This window comes from Vicia villosa, linkage group LG2 (genome assembly GCF_029867415.1).
Source record: "Vicia villosa cultivar HV-30 ecotype Madison, WI linkage group LG2, Vvil1.0, whole genome shotgun sequence".
Classification (NCBI taxonomy): domain Eukaryota; kingdom Viridiplantae; phylum Streptophyta; class Magnoliopsida; order Fabales; family Fabaceae; genus Vicia; species Vicia villosa.
The window spans coordinates 143797690-143813019 of NC_081181.1; the positions used below are offsets into that span (position 1 = coordinate 143797690).

At 31.9% G+C, this 15330-nt stretch overlaps 1 protein-coding gene across 7 annotated transcripts; it reads right to left on the minus strand.

Moving 5' to 3' along the window:
- Window positions 1–619: 619 nt before the first annotated feature.
- On the minus strand, window positions 620–8175 carry LOC131652303 (uncharacterized). Of its 7 annotated transcripts, none has more exons than XM_058922132.1 (14): window positions 7787–8174; window positions 6314–6538; window positions 6031–6100; window positions 5849–5899; window positions 4807–4892; window positions 4558–4676; window positions 3883–4471; window positions 3544–3774; window positions 3342–3463; window positions 3139–3233; window positions 2688–2813; window positions 1919–2089; window positions 1694–1840; window positions 620–1063 (listed from the first exon to the last, which is right to left on the minus strand). In XM_058922132.1, the coding sequence occupies exons 4-14, from the start codon at window positions 5858–5860 to the stop codon at window positions 737–739; spliced, it is 2025 nt and encodes a 674-aa protein (XP_058778115.1). In that variant the 5' UTR covers window positions 5861–5899; window positions 6031–6100; window positions 6314–6538; window positions 7787–8174; the 3' UTR covers window positions 620–736. The 7 variants fall into 7 exon arrangements, with proteins under 7 accessions (XP_058778115.1, XP_058778112.1, XP_058778114.1 ...); XM_058922129.1 differs by having other exon boundaries at window positions 5849–5938; XM_058922131.1 differs by having other exon boundaries at window positions 6309–6538.
- Between the last annotated feature and the right edge of the window lie 7155 nt (window positions 8176–15330).

Sequence of the window (15330 nt, forward strand, 5' to 3'; positions counted from 1 at the left end):
TTCCTTAAAAGTTCAGTAAAACACTAATAATTTTCCCAAAAATACAAGGTTTTTAAAAATATTCGATAAATAAAAATGCAAAGTTTTCACTAATTTCAGAAATTTTTGTATCGGATTTTTTGTAAAAACTCGAATTTTTAAAAATGTAGAGTTTCTCTAAAGTAAAATTTTTGACCAACGATAATTTTAAAGTAGACAAATAATGACAAAAACTGGTCAATATAAAAATAAGGGGAGTATGAGAGGTGTAACGAATAGACTAAGGATCCATATCCAAATAGTATGATGTAGATCTCTTTCTTCCCACTGTATAATATACCGTGGGTCTAAATCCAAATATACATATATAAATATTATTTTAAAATCACACATGCACATTCAAATAAAGAGAATCAGGAAAAAATAATATGGATAAGTAAAGCTGACTCAAAAATAGATATATGATAACATGAATATATAAATCATGCTGAAATAAAGTTACAACGATAATAATAACAATAAAAGGAATTACATGCATGCCATGAAATAAGTTTAATGAAATATTCAATAAAAGTGAAATTTATAATATTACAATAAAATTCAAAACAACCCCTAAAAACACATAAAATTGTTCAACAAATAGTACATAATCATAAAGACCATAAATAACATTACAAGATAAGTATATGCATGTCGCATCAGCATCACCACATATCCAGTAAAGTCTTGTCAAATATTACAACAAAAAAACAAACTTTTATAGTCTAAGTAGCCATCCACGTTTCCTATCATCAGACATAGCAATAAACATTTCCCTCCAATCAGGATCCTTAAACTTTTTTAAGGCTTTTCCATAGATGTCATCTGAAATACCTTGTATCTCTTCAAGAGCAGTCACACATTTGGTAAGAGAATAATCTGATGCAACATATGAAGTAGCCTCCACCTTCCTATCCATGTGCCTCTCTGCTTTTGCCAAAGATGTTTGAACCCGCCCAGAAAGTGTGTCTCCCATATGACCAGATGTAAACTCATTTTTGGAGTTTACTTGAATGATTTGCTTTTCACTGTCTGCCTTGCGCTCCTTTAAAATTAAAATGTCATGGTTATAAACATATCACAGACTCTACTCCATGCTTAAAAATAAAAATGTCAAAGTGAACATCATCGAAGAAGCACGAATTGGAAAGCACAAGTTCCATACATGTTCAGACTAATTGGAAAGATCCATAAAGGGATAAAGAGGAGCCGACAACGATGTCATGATACTAATATGAGGTTGTCTCACATAGTCTTTCACAACATAATTAAAACTTAGGACCAAATAGTGAGTAACAAAAATGAATTGAAAGCACAAAAAAATTACAAGCCATGGCCCATTTACATTCCATAATGTACAATGCATTCCAGTTATGGCTATAATAAAGTTACTGAAGCCATTCCCCTCTCAACCTTGGTCATTTCATGGTTCAAATCAATTTCCATCCCCGTTTGAAGGGCGCGTGAATAATTTATATAGATGCCTCTATCATGACTTTAAAAAAATTTCTATTTGAGTTCATTTCAGACAAGAGTTCTCGTTACAATAATCTAATATGCCATCTCATTCTCAAATGTCACAAAAATGGAAATCTCCCCATGAAAACACCAAAATGGCACCCCAAAATTCAGCAATAGAAAGCAGCGAAGCTGATGAGTATGTGAGGTATGTTACCTGTCCTGTGCGACGAAAAGGGATTTTGGGAGCTGCAACAGAGGCAAGCGCAGCAGTCGAGGCAGAAGCGGGCGCATCAGAGAAGGAGGCAGGTGTGGCGAATTGTGAATAATGAGTATTCTTCATATCCTTTTCAGATTCTTCAACCTGTTAAGTAACAACTAATTACAAACTCTTCCGGCAGTGCAATAGAAAACAGCAGAGATGATGTGTGAGGTATGTTACCTGTCCTGTGCGATGAAGATGAACATTTGAAGGTGCAACAGAGGCAGGCGCAGCAGTCGAGGCAGAAGCAGGCGCAGCAATCGAGGCAGAAGCAGGCGCATCAGAAAAGGAGGCGGGCACGGCGAATTGTGAATAGCGAGTGTTCTCCATATCCTTTTTGGATTCTTCAACCTGTTTAGTAACAACTAATTACAAACTCTTCCCGCAGTGCAAGATAGGGAAAACATATATGTCAAAGTGAAAGCGATAGGTCTAATTATGGATAACTTTTGAATCAATTAATATGAAAACTTTCTACACTAACTCTGAAATTTAACAATTTCACCTACAAAACTAAGGGATGTTACATTAGCATACAGGTTGCCACTGTTTTTACAAGATTCTACACTACATCCAAATGTCATAATATTACAAACTATGTTTTCATTTTTTAAACCAACTATCGCCAACCAAAAATAAAACGACATCTAGATTGTAGACATATATGCAACAAATATATCCTAACAAAAAACTACACAAAATGAACTGGGAAAAAAGCTAATGCAAAAATCTGGAAAAAAAATCAAAAGCCAAAGCCGCTGTCACATTAAATAATGTAAAGATTTCAAGTGTAGTTTATGAAAGCTAGTATCAACAATGAATGAGAAAACAAATATCAACAATGAATGAAAAAACAAATATAAATGAAAAATAAAACTAATTAACATTTTGATTTCAACCACTGCAAACCACAAATTAGAAGAATAACCATGACATAAGTCCTACTTACATGTGCATTTCTACCACTTTTGCTGTCACTTCCAAGAATTCCAGCTACTACTGTTTCATCATCTACATCTTCTGGCAAAACATTCAGATTGAATGACTGATATTTCTTCGTGTCTCCATTTGCTGACTGCAAAAGAGTGAGCAGAGTATGCATCAGTACTGAGTATATTTGCACACTTAAAACAGAAATTTGAAGCACATATATATTTAAATTCTTATCAAATTGTATAATGTCACTCTTAGAGTAGGTCAATTTCTTCCCACTTAACTATGATAGTTGACTGATTATGCATCAATGTCCAAAAATATAAATATAGTATAAAACCACAATCATCAAATATCTTCAAGTACTATGTCAATCAATATTCTAAGTGATGGAAAAGAAAAATATTTTTCCTAACTTCATTAGATCAGAGACAACAAGATAAAACCAACTCAAAACATGTCAATACCTCTAGAGCATTTGAGATTTGTGTGTTTGAGTTTGTGGAGTTATTCGCCTTTCTTTCTTTGAATACACCCCATAAGAACAGCGAATTACTCGAACCTACCAAGCACAAAAGTAGTAAGAACATAGTAAGAGAGACAAATGTAAACAAAAACTACAGCGTAATTGAAATGAAATCATAAATCATGACTAAAGATAATATCTTACACTGGCTTTCCTTAGGCAGAACATTTGATGGAAAAATTAAAAGATCAGCCCCATCCAAATTTGCTTTCAGAGCCAAATCATTATTGGTCATGCAATCCATCAATCCTCTATGTGTAGAATAGCTATAAAAAGATGGAAAAAATACTTAAAAGTGAACAAAATAAACCAATCTTGTTAGTTTTAAAGGAAATGTCTACCAGACCTATTAACATCTTTAGCAAAAAAGTAGAGATCAATATGTTCCTTAGTGACTTGATTTCCCATAAAGAGAGAGAACCAGATCCTCGATCGAGGGATTTCCTCCAGTATAATAATCTCAGGAAGACTGTTCACAAAATCAAGAATTTTAACTGAACAAAAAGTTGATAGATTAGCTTGAAACCCATCACAAGTCCTTGCAATCCCTTCAATGTTGTGTATCTGAAATCTTCCTCTGTATGAATCGTGATGAAAAAATATGAGATACTTCATAGCATGGCAGTAAACCCTGACAGTGGATAAAGATAAATAGTTAAATAAAAACAAACAAAAAGAGACGTACGTCCATGAAGAATGCAAATCCGGCTTGAGATGATCATGTAAAGGACGTGCTTCCTCAATCAGAATTGTGTCGATCAGTCTGGACCATTCATCAAAAGCAGGGTCTTTGATTATAACTCTGGCAACTTCTATGGGGTCCTCCACTTGCTGGCTCCTGTTTTTCATATTTATATTTGGACAATCTGAGTCCTTATGAGTGTTTTGATCGCTTTGTAATTTATGATCCAATTTTTCTGAACTTTCAACAACATCAAGATTGCGAAAACTGGAACCTGAAAATAAAGAATCACCACTAGAAATGGTTTCCTTTCCATTTTTTCTTGCATTGACACCAGAATCAGAAATCAATAAGCACGGTGTAGGATTGTGTAACCCATAAGCATCCGCTAGGAGAACCTTAGAACTAGTATTTGATTTCTCTGAGATAAGACTATTTAATGACATAGAATCAGATACCAATTTAGGACCTTTTCCCTTTCTATCATCATGAGAAACAGGATTTCTCCCAACCTTCTGCTTTTTCAAACAACCAGCTTTTCCTAACTCCGCTTTCATTTTCAATTTGGATGAACCTGACTTCAACATAGAGTCTGCACAAAGAGAACCGATATATTTAAGTATTTAACATAATCATCTCCATTAAAAAACAAAATAGAAAATATTCTGCCACATTTACCATCAAGGTTCAGTGGAGTTTTAGATAGCCGTCCTTTCCTTCTTCTGACATCCCTTGGCGTACACTCTTCACACGTCCAGTAATCAGGAACTTTCTCCAGCTTAACACGCATACAATATCTGGATGATGAATGAGAAATAGAACATGCAAACTTTACTTCCATGTAAATCATAACATAAAAATAAAAAACTTTGTAGACATACAGATTGCAAGTAAATTGTAGAAGATGCAAAGGATTAAAATATTTACGTGTGTTGTGCACCATCGGTGCATTTTTTACAAAGAGCCAGCAAGTATTTCCTCCCCACATTGCCACATGTATCACAAACTTTAATCTGTTGTCATGTGGAAGTGAAAAGAGAAATAAATATATCCAGAAACTTAATAAAAAGACAAGTGCTAATATTTGAGTGAATTACATGGCAAAAAGCAAATATAAATCTTGACTTCTGCAGATAGAGAGAGACCCAATGAATACCTCATGCATTTACGGAACATTAAAAGCAAAGTAGGATCATCACCTGCTAAATTTTATTTGATTATAAAGAAAAATTGCAACAGAACAACTAACCCTGGCTATCACAAAGCACAGGGCAGTTTACTTTGGTGCTGAAATTCAACTTTTATTTAGAAGAATGTAGAAACAGGGATTGAACTCTGAATCATATGGTCATAGTAGCTATGATATCTAACACCTAAAATGAAAAAGTTGATATTCCAATACCAAACACATTATGTAGACGGCAACGAGCATGGCTTTGAAACATAAATAAATTACATCTCACGTTACTTTCCCTTTCTTCCTTCAAAAGGCGACAATCTACATATGTTCTCAAGAATTGCCTTAACCCCATCCATTTGGATATATCCTTTTCTATTTCAAAATCTAACAATCACAATATTATTCCTTAAATGAAAATCCACATAAAGAAGCTCCATGATGCAAAGGATTCAGTATGATGCAACTAACAAAATTTTCTAACATTCAAATAAGAAAAATTATAAAAACACTGTCGCAGCTATATGTAAAAGAGGATTTATCCTGGATCTGGAAAGAAATCATAATACGGGATTCAAATATTAGTGAATCTAGCGTGAGCCCCTTACTAACTCATTTCCCAAAGGCAACAACCTTGCGGAAAATATCATCATTTCACGCACATCTCATATTTGTATTAAAACTTGCAAGTAATAAAAACACTGGCAAATCAATTGTTTGACCGAGCCTAATTCACAAATTTTACAATTAAAAACACATAATGTTATATCATTGAAAGAAAATACCCCATACCAATTCTTCCATTAAAGCGTTGCTAGGACTTCGAGGCTTCAATTGCTGAGACTGTGGCATAAAAGTGTTCTTAATCACACAAATAAACTCCTGGAGATGATTTTCAGTTTAAAACAATTCCAATGAGTATTGGCTACCCTATATCTAATAATTTGGTATATCTAGTGATGATCTCTAATTACCTGACCCAGATCTTGATGTTATAGCTAGCGATGACTCCACTTGTTTACTTGAGCGTTCAAAAGGTTCTCCCTGGAAAGAAAAAAAAAGGGGGAAACGACAACAAATATAAAAAATAAAATAAAAACTCGAGAAAGCTATCACAATCACAAAAATATAGAAAAAATGGGGCACAACGGCCTAATCAAAGAAATCTTTTAATGAAAAATATTTGATCGATTTGATTTGATCTGATAGAGAACGAAACATGAACACAAGGAAACCTAAAGATGTTACAAACCTCACCGACAATGTTGCTTACAATCGTATGATCTACTCAGCAAAGGAGAGAAAAGAGCACTGTCATTTGAAAGGCATCAATTGGATCCCTTTTCTTATAGGTTTTATTAGTGAAGTCACAAGTCCCAAGACCTGACGTCACTCGATTAAAATTTGTGCATGATAAACGCGTGGCACAAAAGCAAAATGCAGTCGACGTTTCTTTCATTTAAATGTGTTAGACGTCCGTTCCTGTTTCGAAAATTGTTGAAAAAAAGAGGAAACCGTAATTAACTTGATAAAAACATAACATATTAAGAAAATTACCTAAAAAACAACTAAATAATCTTTGGAACTGGCAACACCGCCGTATCTTCAATTTATATACAACAACCAAGCCTTATCCCACTAAGTGGGGTCGGCTATGTAGATCAACTTCTACCAAAATGTTCTATCCAAAACAATGTTTCTATCCAAATTGTTAATCGCAAGATCTTTCTTAATAACTTCTCTTATAGTTTTTCTATGTCTTTCTCTACCTCTAACTGTTTGATTCCCCCACATCTGAACAACTCTCCTTACCACAGAATCTACATATCTTTTCTTAATAACTTCTCTTATAGTTTTTCTAGGTCTTTCTCTACTTCTAACTGTTTGATTCCTCTCCATCTTATATACTCTCCTTATCACATAATCTCCAGGTCTTCTCTACACATGCCCAAACCACTTACAGGTCTTCTTTCTACATGTCCAAACCACTTAAATATATTTTCCACCGTCTTTTCTACTATAGAGGCTACCTCAACACTCTCTAATACTCTAATACTGTCGTTTCTAATCTTATCTATTGAAACAAAAAAACATGTGATTCACAAATAGTAAATAGGGATGCCAATGCCCCAATTTTTGTGATACAAATAAAAAATATTTATAAAAAACTTAAAAAGTATAATATCACAGAGAATTTAGATATGAATTCTTTTAAGGTATCATTAGTTCATAAATCAATATGGATTACACATCATATTACCTTTAACCAAACAATGTGATTAACATTACTACTTTAAGAACACCACCATCCCATAATATTTACAAAATTCCTATCATAATTGAATTGGTTGTAAATGCATAAACCCTAGAAACCCAATGCTTGAAGGTTGATACTTTATCCTGCTAATCCAATGCCTAATTCACCTTGTCAATAGGAGTATCAATTATTGGGGAGAGCCATTAGACACCTTGTTAGGCAGTTTAAATTTCTATTAAAGTTAAAGTTTTGGAAACCTAAAAAACTACATAATACAGTGGCCTAATATCTAGTTTCACAAATATATCTTCAAACCAAAATAGAAGCTCTAAGTGTCAACTATGTAGATATCAATTCAGAATGGTTGATTGAGCTAAATTCGAAGAAACAAAATAACATACAACAAATTTAAGAAAAATTGATGAGAAAGTGCTAGAGTAATATGAAAGGAAAAGAAGAATGCAAGCGCGTACCTTTTTTGTTTGTAGATGCTGATTAGAATCATAGAGGTATTTCAAAACCCTAAACTTTATGTTCAACCCCATTCCCCAATAACATGAATAGAGCGAAGAATGTTGCAATTTTGATGCATAGGATCGTTAGCCACAAATTCATTGTTGGAATGATGATGAAACGACATAGTAGATGAGGACGAGAACAAAATCATAATCAATTCTTCTTCTCCAGAGAGATGTTGTGTATCTTAGCAAAGATTTCACATGATCTGTATCACTGCAAGCATCGGTGGCCTTATTAGGAAAGATCTGGCTGGGTATAGAGAACATGTGAAATCCTTGGCTAAGAGACAGTCCCTTAAGAAAGATGGACAGTGTTATGTTTGCAGCCCTATTAGCTTATGAAACCTCACAGCACTTTGCTATTTATTAGGCCACATCGAACAAAGGAGGGGTAAACAAAAGGGGTTGCTACTACGGGTGGGAATAGGCCAGGCCGGCCTACAGGGGCCTATGGCCTAGCTTACATAGGCCTAGGCCAGGTCAGGCCTATTTAATAAAGAGACCAGGCTTAGGCTTTTTTAAAAGCCTATTTTATTGAATAGGCCAGACTTAGGCTATTAAAAAAAGTCTATGAAGCCTTATAGGTCGGCCTATATTTTTATATATATTAGAAATATATTAAATAAGTTGGTTCTTGTATGTATATATATTAGGAAAAAAAAAAGCTAAATAGGCTACCATATATATATGATCTACAAGACTTCTTAAGTTATATAGATTAATTGAAAACTTTAATGAGATACAGGTTTTTTAAATAGGCTTTTCAGGCCAGGCCAGACTTTTAAAAAGGCCAGGCCAGACCAAAAAACTGAGCCTATGATAGGCCGTAGGCCAGACTTAGGCCTTTTAAGTTTATCGTAGGTCAGGCTCAGGCCTTCTAAAGCCTAGCCTAGCCTAGCCTATTTCCACCCCTAGTTGCTACACTATGTGTGATTGTCACATTTACAAAACAGGCTCTCGTTCAATGGTTTGAATGATTTTGAACACTTCAATTTAGTTTTTTCGGTTCTACTTTGATTTTGATCCATTAGGGGTTTTGAAATATTGACTCAATCGAATTTATCTCCTATTCACGGTCTAACCGATCGGTTCGGTCTGATTTTTAAAACATTGCTCTGAATGCATTCAAAATCACATTAAATTTTGTTTTACTGAGACCCACTCATTTGAAAAAAAATATATATAATGCGTCTTAGTATGACATTTGGGCGTATCCGAAGTTGTATCTCTGAAATGTTTCTTGAAGTCATTTTAAAGGTGTTGGAGACGTGTTAATAACAATAGGGAATTATTTCAAAGATGCATTTTTGGGAACCCATTTAATTATTTCGGAGTAGCATCATTGTTTATATAAAAGTAAAATCAAGTATATTAAAGTTAAATGAAAGTAAAAAGTCATATAGTAATCCAAAAATTCAAGACCATGCATAACATTTGTGCAAAAATACAAAAAATAATACATCCAAAAAGTCATATTGGGTATATTTAATCCCCTGTCTCTTTCTGTATATTTAATCCCCTGTCTCTTCCTCCTCCGCCTGTACTGCACGGCATTTTGTAACTCAGTAATCATGTTGTCCGCGAGGGCCAATTGGGCAATGTCATCCTCAAAGAGTTTTGCCTATATGCTTGTTGTACTCATCTCCACAACACAACGACAGACCACTGAGATGCTCTCGGTGTGGTCATCCATAACCTTAAGTGCCCCCTGATTAGTTGACCTAGGTGGTCTTCCAGGAGCGTTTAGTGTCATGATAGAGTGTGACACCCTATAGAACCATGTCATGTATTCGTCGAATACAACCCACTAAAAAGGAGTCAGCATTTAACGATATTCCTCTAGTACCAAGTGACTTTTAAAATCATCCAGTATCGCACCAAGATCTCTGTGGCGTATGCTGAGAAAAGAGGAGTTATATAGAGGTCTCGAAATAGCTTACAAGTAGTGAAACTGATGCATCGCTCGTTCGGTAAGATAAGGATACATAAGAGATGACCCATATGGCAGCCATCTGGAGTATAAGGAAATGACGTCAAATTGACGCGTCTCGTGGCGACCCTCGTATGGGAAGAAGCAAAAGTCATCTGGTGCATGGCGGTAAGATACACTTTAAATGGCTCGACCTCACTATTCCCCCTGTACGAAACAAATGCGGATGCCCGTGGCCAGTCCTCAGTGTAGGTAGGTGCAGCTTCCCACTCGATGATGCGAGGGGAGTGGGAGATGATCTATCCTTGAAAACGCTTCGAATACAGTATTTGAAAGGTTTCATCAACACAGCCATTTGAGAATTTTCATCATCAAAACCATTAGATGATATTACATGCATAACACATAAAACCATATTCTCCTTCTTTTTTATGATGGCAATGCATCTTTCATGCAAGAGGTAAAACAAAAAGATCAAATGAAAAAATTTGGAGTTGTTAAGCTCACTGTCACAAATAAAGAGAGTATATTATACTCCTTATGAGAGTATACTTCTTCCCCTTTGTTGTTATCAAAAAGCAGGATTAACAAACAACACATAAAACATATATATGACATTGAGAAATTGTAAAATAGTAAGGAGAAGAAACACTTAAACAATTTAATCCATGTAGGATCGGCTTAAGATTCCTAACTCAGTTCTTATAAAAAAAATTGGAAGAGGTTTTGTAAAGACATCTTCTAGTTAATTAGATGAAGACACAACCTCGATTACGCAATACTAGTTTTTGACATGATCCCTAATGAAATAATGCATAATCTCAACATGTTTATTCCGTGAGTGAACTACCAAATTTTTAGTGAGATTTATGACCCTAATGTTGTACATTTTAGCACGACAACTTCAAGATTAACTCCATAATCACTTATATGTTGCTTCATCCATATAACTTGTGCAACGACTATCCACAACGACATATTTTGCTTCAACTAGGTAATGCAACACTTGCTTATTTTTTTGCTATGTCAGATGACAAGCGAATTTACAAGAAAATAACATGTACCATTGGTATTTTTCCAATCCAATTTACAATCAGAGAAATTGGAATCAGAGTGTCAAACTAAAATATAATTCGTTCATTTGGGGTACCATAAACCCATAAGATTGTTTAGAATTTTTCTTGATCTTCTTTATTTCCATTTAAATCTTGACCTTTATATTCATCTTGATCTTTATTTTTACCTTGATCTTCTAGAAGAGTGTTTTCTATAATACTTACACAAATAAAGAATTCTACCTGTACTACAAAAAAGAGTTAGATTATCAATGGTAACGTGTATGAATTCTTCTATAGTCATATATGCACCACAATTTAACTTTTTTATTTTTGGTACCCAAATATTTTCGGTCCTTTTACATTAGTGAAATGCATATTATTTATAAGATTCTAGCTTAAATTATGATCATTGAAGTAGGATAAACATGCATATTTTTCATTTTATTTTCTATATATTTTTTATAGAAATGATAAGGAGGATAAATATTTTTACTATCATGACCGTTCTTAACAAAGAAAAATAGAGCGTCATGACCATTTGTTTTGTAATAGTTACTTTTAAGAACTTTACATTTAAAGATCCTATTTGAGTGGCATATGTTGCTATAAAATTTATCATATTTTTTGGTTCATAACCTACTAACTTTATTATAAGATGTTTTTGATTACCTAGAAGAATATTCAAGCTATCTCTTCCTTTGATAAAATTATCAAGTGTGTTATGCAAATCATCAATTTTATTTTTCAAAATATTACATAATTCACATTTGGTAGGTTCAATCATGCCCCCGTGAAAAGAATAATAAAGGGAAAAGTTTTGAATTAAAATACTTTTTTCTCTTTAAGACCATATATTTCTTCCAACAACTTTTAATTTTCTTTCTCAAGGGAAGAGAATGCACTTAGAGGTAGAAATGAGGTGCTTTAGTGCATTAGAATCCTTTATATAACTTTTTACAAATGTGAAATAAGTCATTATAAGTAAATTCAGAAGTTATATTATTTATCTTATTATATTTGTGGATTATCATGGGACATATGTATATTTTTTCATTCTTTTTCAGATTCACGGGAGGAGTTCATATTGTTGTTGTTATGTGCAATGTAAGCTCTTTCTCAATTTTTTTATGATTTATTGTATCCTCTAGATTTCCTTTGATTTCATAGACATTTTGGCTTTATGTGACCTTTCCTGTCAAACTGGAAGCAAGTTGAAATTAAATTTGATCTTTCTTTACTTTGCTTCTAGAATTTTTGAGCTTAATTTTTGTGTCTTAATAATCCCTTGAATTTATGAAACATGAGATACACGTCTTCATCATTTTTATTTTGACAGTCTTCATCTTTTGACCCCATGTCTTTGGTCTTGTAACTTTTAATACAAGACTTTTTCTTCTTTTTGTAGTCTTCATTATCATCAACTAGCTTTTGGTTCAATTTCCTGTTCCTACAATTTCTAAACAAGGTATCCAAATTCATATAAGACAAGTATTTAGATTCATAAATTTCAGTGACTTTAGGTTGTCAGTGCGGTTTAGGCATCTGATAACTTTTATAACCAAATTCTCAATTTGAAAAACGTTACTTAGAGTTCTTGTATGATTAATGTGAATAGACCATTTTTTTATATTCTGGATATTTTCTTCAAATTTCATTCTGAAACCTCGTACCTGTGGGTCAATGTGTTCATCCTAGCCTTTTTTTTTACCTCAAGTATACCTTCATGGGTAACTTGAAGGGTATCCCACATTTCTTTTGTAGTATCCCGGTGACAAAATGCAAAACCTCATCAATGCAAAAGAAATGTACTAATTGTTAGAACATAGTTTGGTTCTACTTCTAATTCTAAGTTTTGATGATAACAAATATATAGTAAATATGAAGAAAAATTAAGTACTCTAATCGTTTGATTAAATATGCAGAAAAATGTTAGAAGTTCTAAAGTGCACTAAGAAGAAAATATCATTAAGTCAGACTGGAAGTTCTGATGAGAACATACAAGTCACACGCTAAGTAAAAGATGTTCTGATGCTGAACATTTTTAAAGGTGCCATTGAACAAGCTGCAAGTAATACTCTGATAAGAAAGTTCTGAAAGAACAAAGAAGCTTCAGTGTAATCATCAACTTGAAGTTTTGAATATCCAAACGTTACATTAAATACAGGAGCAAGAAAGTAACGACTGAAACATTATGACTAAGAACAACATTTGTATTTTTGGAAAGGATATTAAATCTCAAATCATCAACCTTCCAAAACAAGATTATTCTTCTCCAACTGATCTCTGAATCAATTCTATATAAAGGGGACTATGAAGATGGATCAAATAACAACTCTCACGCACGATATAACAAGAGCGATCAAAATCATTTCATATTATTTTATCTCTTAAATTCTTGTGTTATAATTTTGTGTGAACATCACAGTTGTGATACAGCTTGTTAGAAGCTTTTATAAATACCTTATGTAATTGTTTTAGAATTGTCTATTCCTTGAGAAACCAAGTTGTGGTTTGATCTCAAGAAGATGTTGTCGGTTGTCTTCGTGATTTGCAATCAAACATTGATTAGTGGATTAAGCCCTCGTTTGGGAGAGGCGAAATCACCTTGGTAGGATGGACTGAAGTAGCTTTGATTTCAAACGAACTAGGATAACCGTGCTGCACTTTTTCCTTATCCTCTTCCGTCCACAATTCTCCATCTTTGTTTACCACAACACGATTGACTTGATATATATATATATATATATATATATATATATATATATATATATATATATATATATATATATATATATATATATATAGGGTTAAATACTATTCACCCCCTGCCAAAGTAGCGAGATTCGGTTTTCCCCCTTATTAAAAAAAAATTTAGCCTTCGCCCCTTAGAAAACAAGATTCTGTTTCCAGGAACCCCCTGTCCCTTGTTTGGCTGACTGGGCGTGGTGAGTTGGCGCTGAATCTGTTGAGGTGGCACAGAATCTTCATTGCTTGCTTAGGTGGCGTGGATAGGTTGCAAAAATCCCAATTAATTGATTTGCAAAACCTGGGATTCGAACCCAAGTCTTAATGCATATGGGGTGCTCCTCCAACCATTGAACCAGACACGTTTTCTTGTTATAACTTACTTTGTTATAAGTTATGACTTACTTTCTTGTTATAAATTTTTAAAAACGTTAATAAATTTTTAAATATTTTTAATAAAAACGTTAATAAATATATATAGATTTAATAAAAAAAAGCTGTACATACAAAAACTTTTTAACATTTTATAAAAACGTTAATAAATATTTTTAACATTTTATAAATATTTAAAAACGTTAATAAAAATAAATTTATAAAAACGTTAATAAATATTTTTAACATTTTATAAATATTAACTTTTTAACATTTTACAAATATTAATATTATTTTATAATAACTTTAAAAAGCTGTACATACAAAATATTTAAATAATTATATAAATGTATTATTTAATTATTATAAAATATTTAAATGTATTTTAATTAACGTTTTTTTATAAAATATTTAAATGTATTATTTAATAATTATATAATTATAAAATATATAAATGTATTTTAAATGTATTTTTAAATATTTTATAATTATATAATTATATAAATGTATTTTAAATCTATATTTTAAATATTTTATATATATGTTAATAAAATAAAAACGTTAATAAAATAAAACGTTAATAATTATAAAAATATTAATAAAATAAAAATGTAAATAAAAACGTTAATAAAAATGTTTTATAAATTTTTTAACATTTTAAAAAAACTGGGCAATTAAAAATAGTTATTAAAATATTTAAATAGTTATTAAAATATTTAAATGTATTTTATATAATTATATATTTTTAATAATTTTAATTAACATTTTGTTTATATAATTATATAATTATAAAAAAAACGTTAAAATATTTAAAATACATTTATATAATTATATAAAAAAACGTTAAAATGTTTTAAATACATTTAAACATAATTATAAAAAAAGTTAATTAAAAACGTTAATTAAATATTTTATAAAAAAACGTTAATTAAAATACTTTTAAACATTTTATAATTATATAATTATTAAATAATACAGCTTTTTTAATTTATATATTACTGAAAAAGTTAATTAAAAAACTAAATAAAAAAATGGAGTATTATTGAAAAACTAAATAAAAGAATGGAGTATTATTGAGAAACTAAATACAGCTTTTTTAATTTATATATTATTGAAAAAGTTAATTAAAAAACTAATTAATATGTACAGCTTTTTTAATTGAAAAAGAATGGAATATTATTATATAGAACTTGTTTGCAAATATAAACATCAAAACATGCATGGTTTGGTGGTAAGCTAGTTGGAATGTAACGTTAGTGACCTGGGTTTGAAATCCAGGTTTTGCAGTTTGATTATTTGCAATTTTGCAAGGTTTTGCAAATAGAATCTAATGTCACTTATTGACCAAGTGACTCCAGATACAATATGGGGGTGAATTGTGATATCCAAAATTC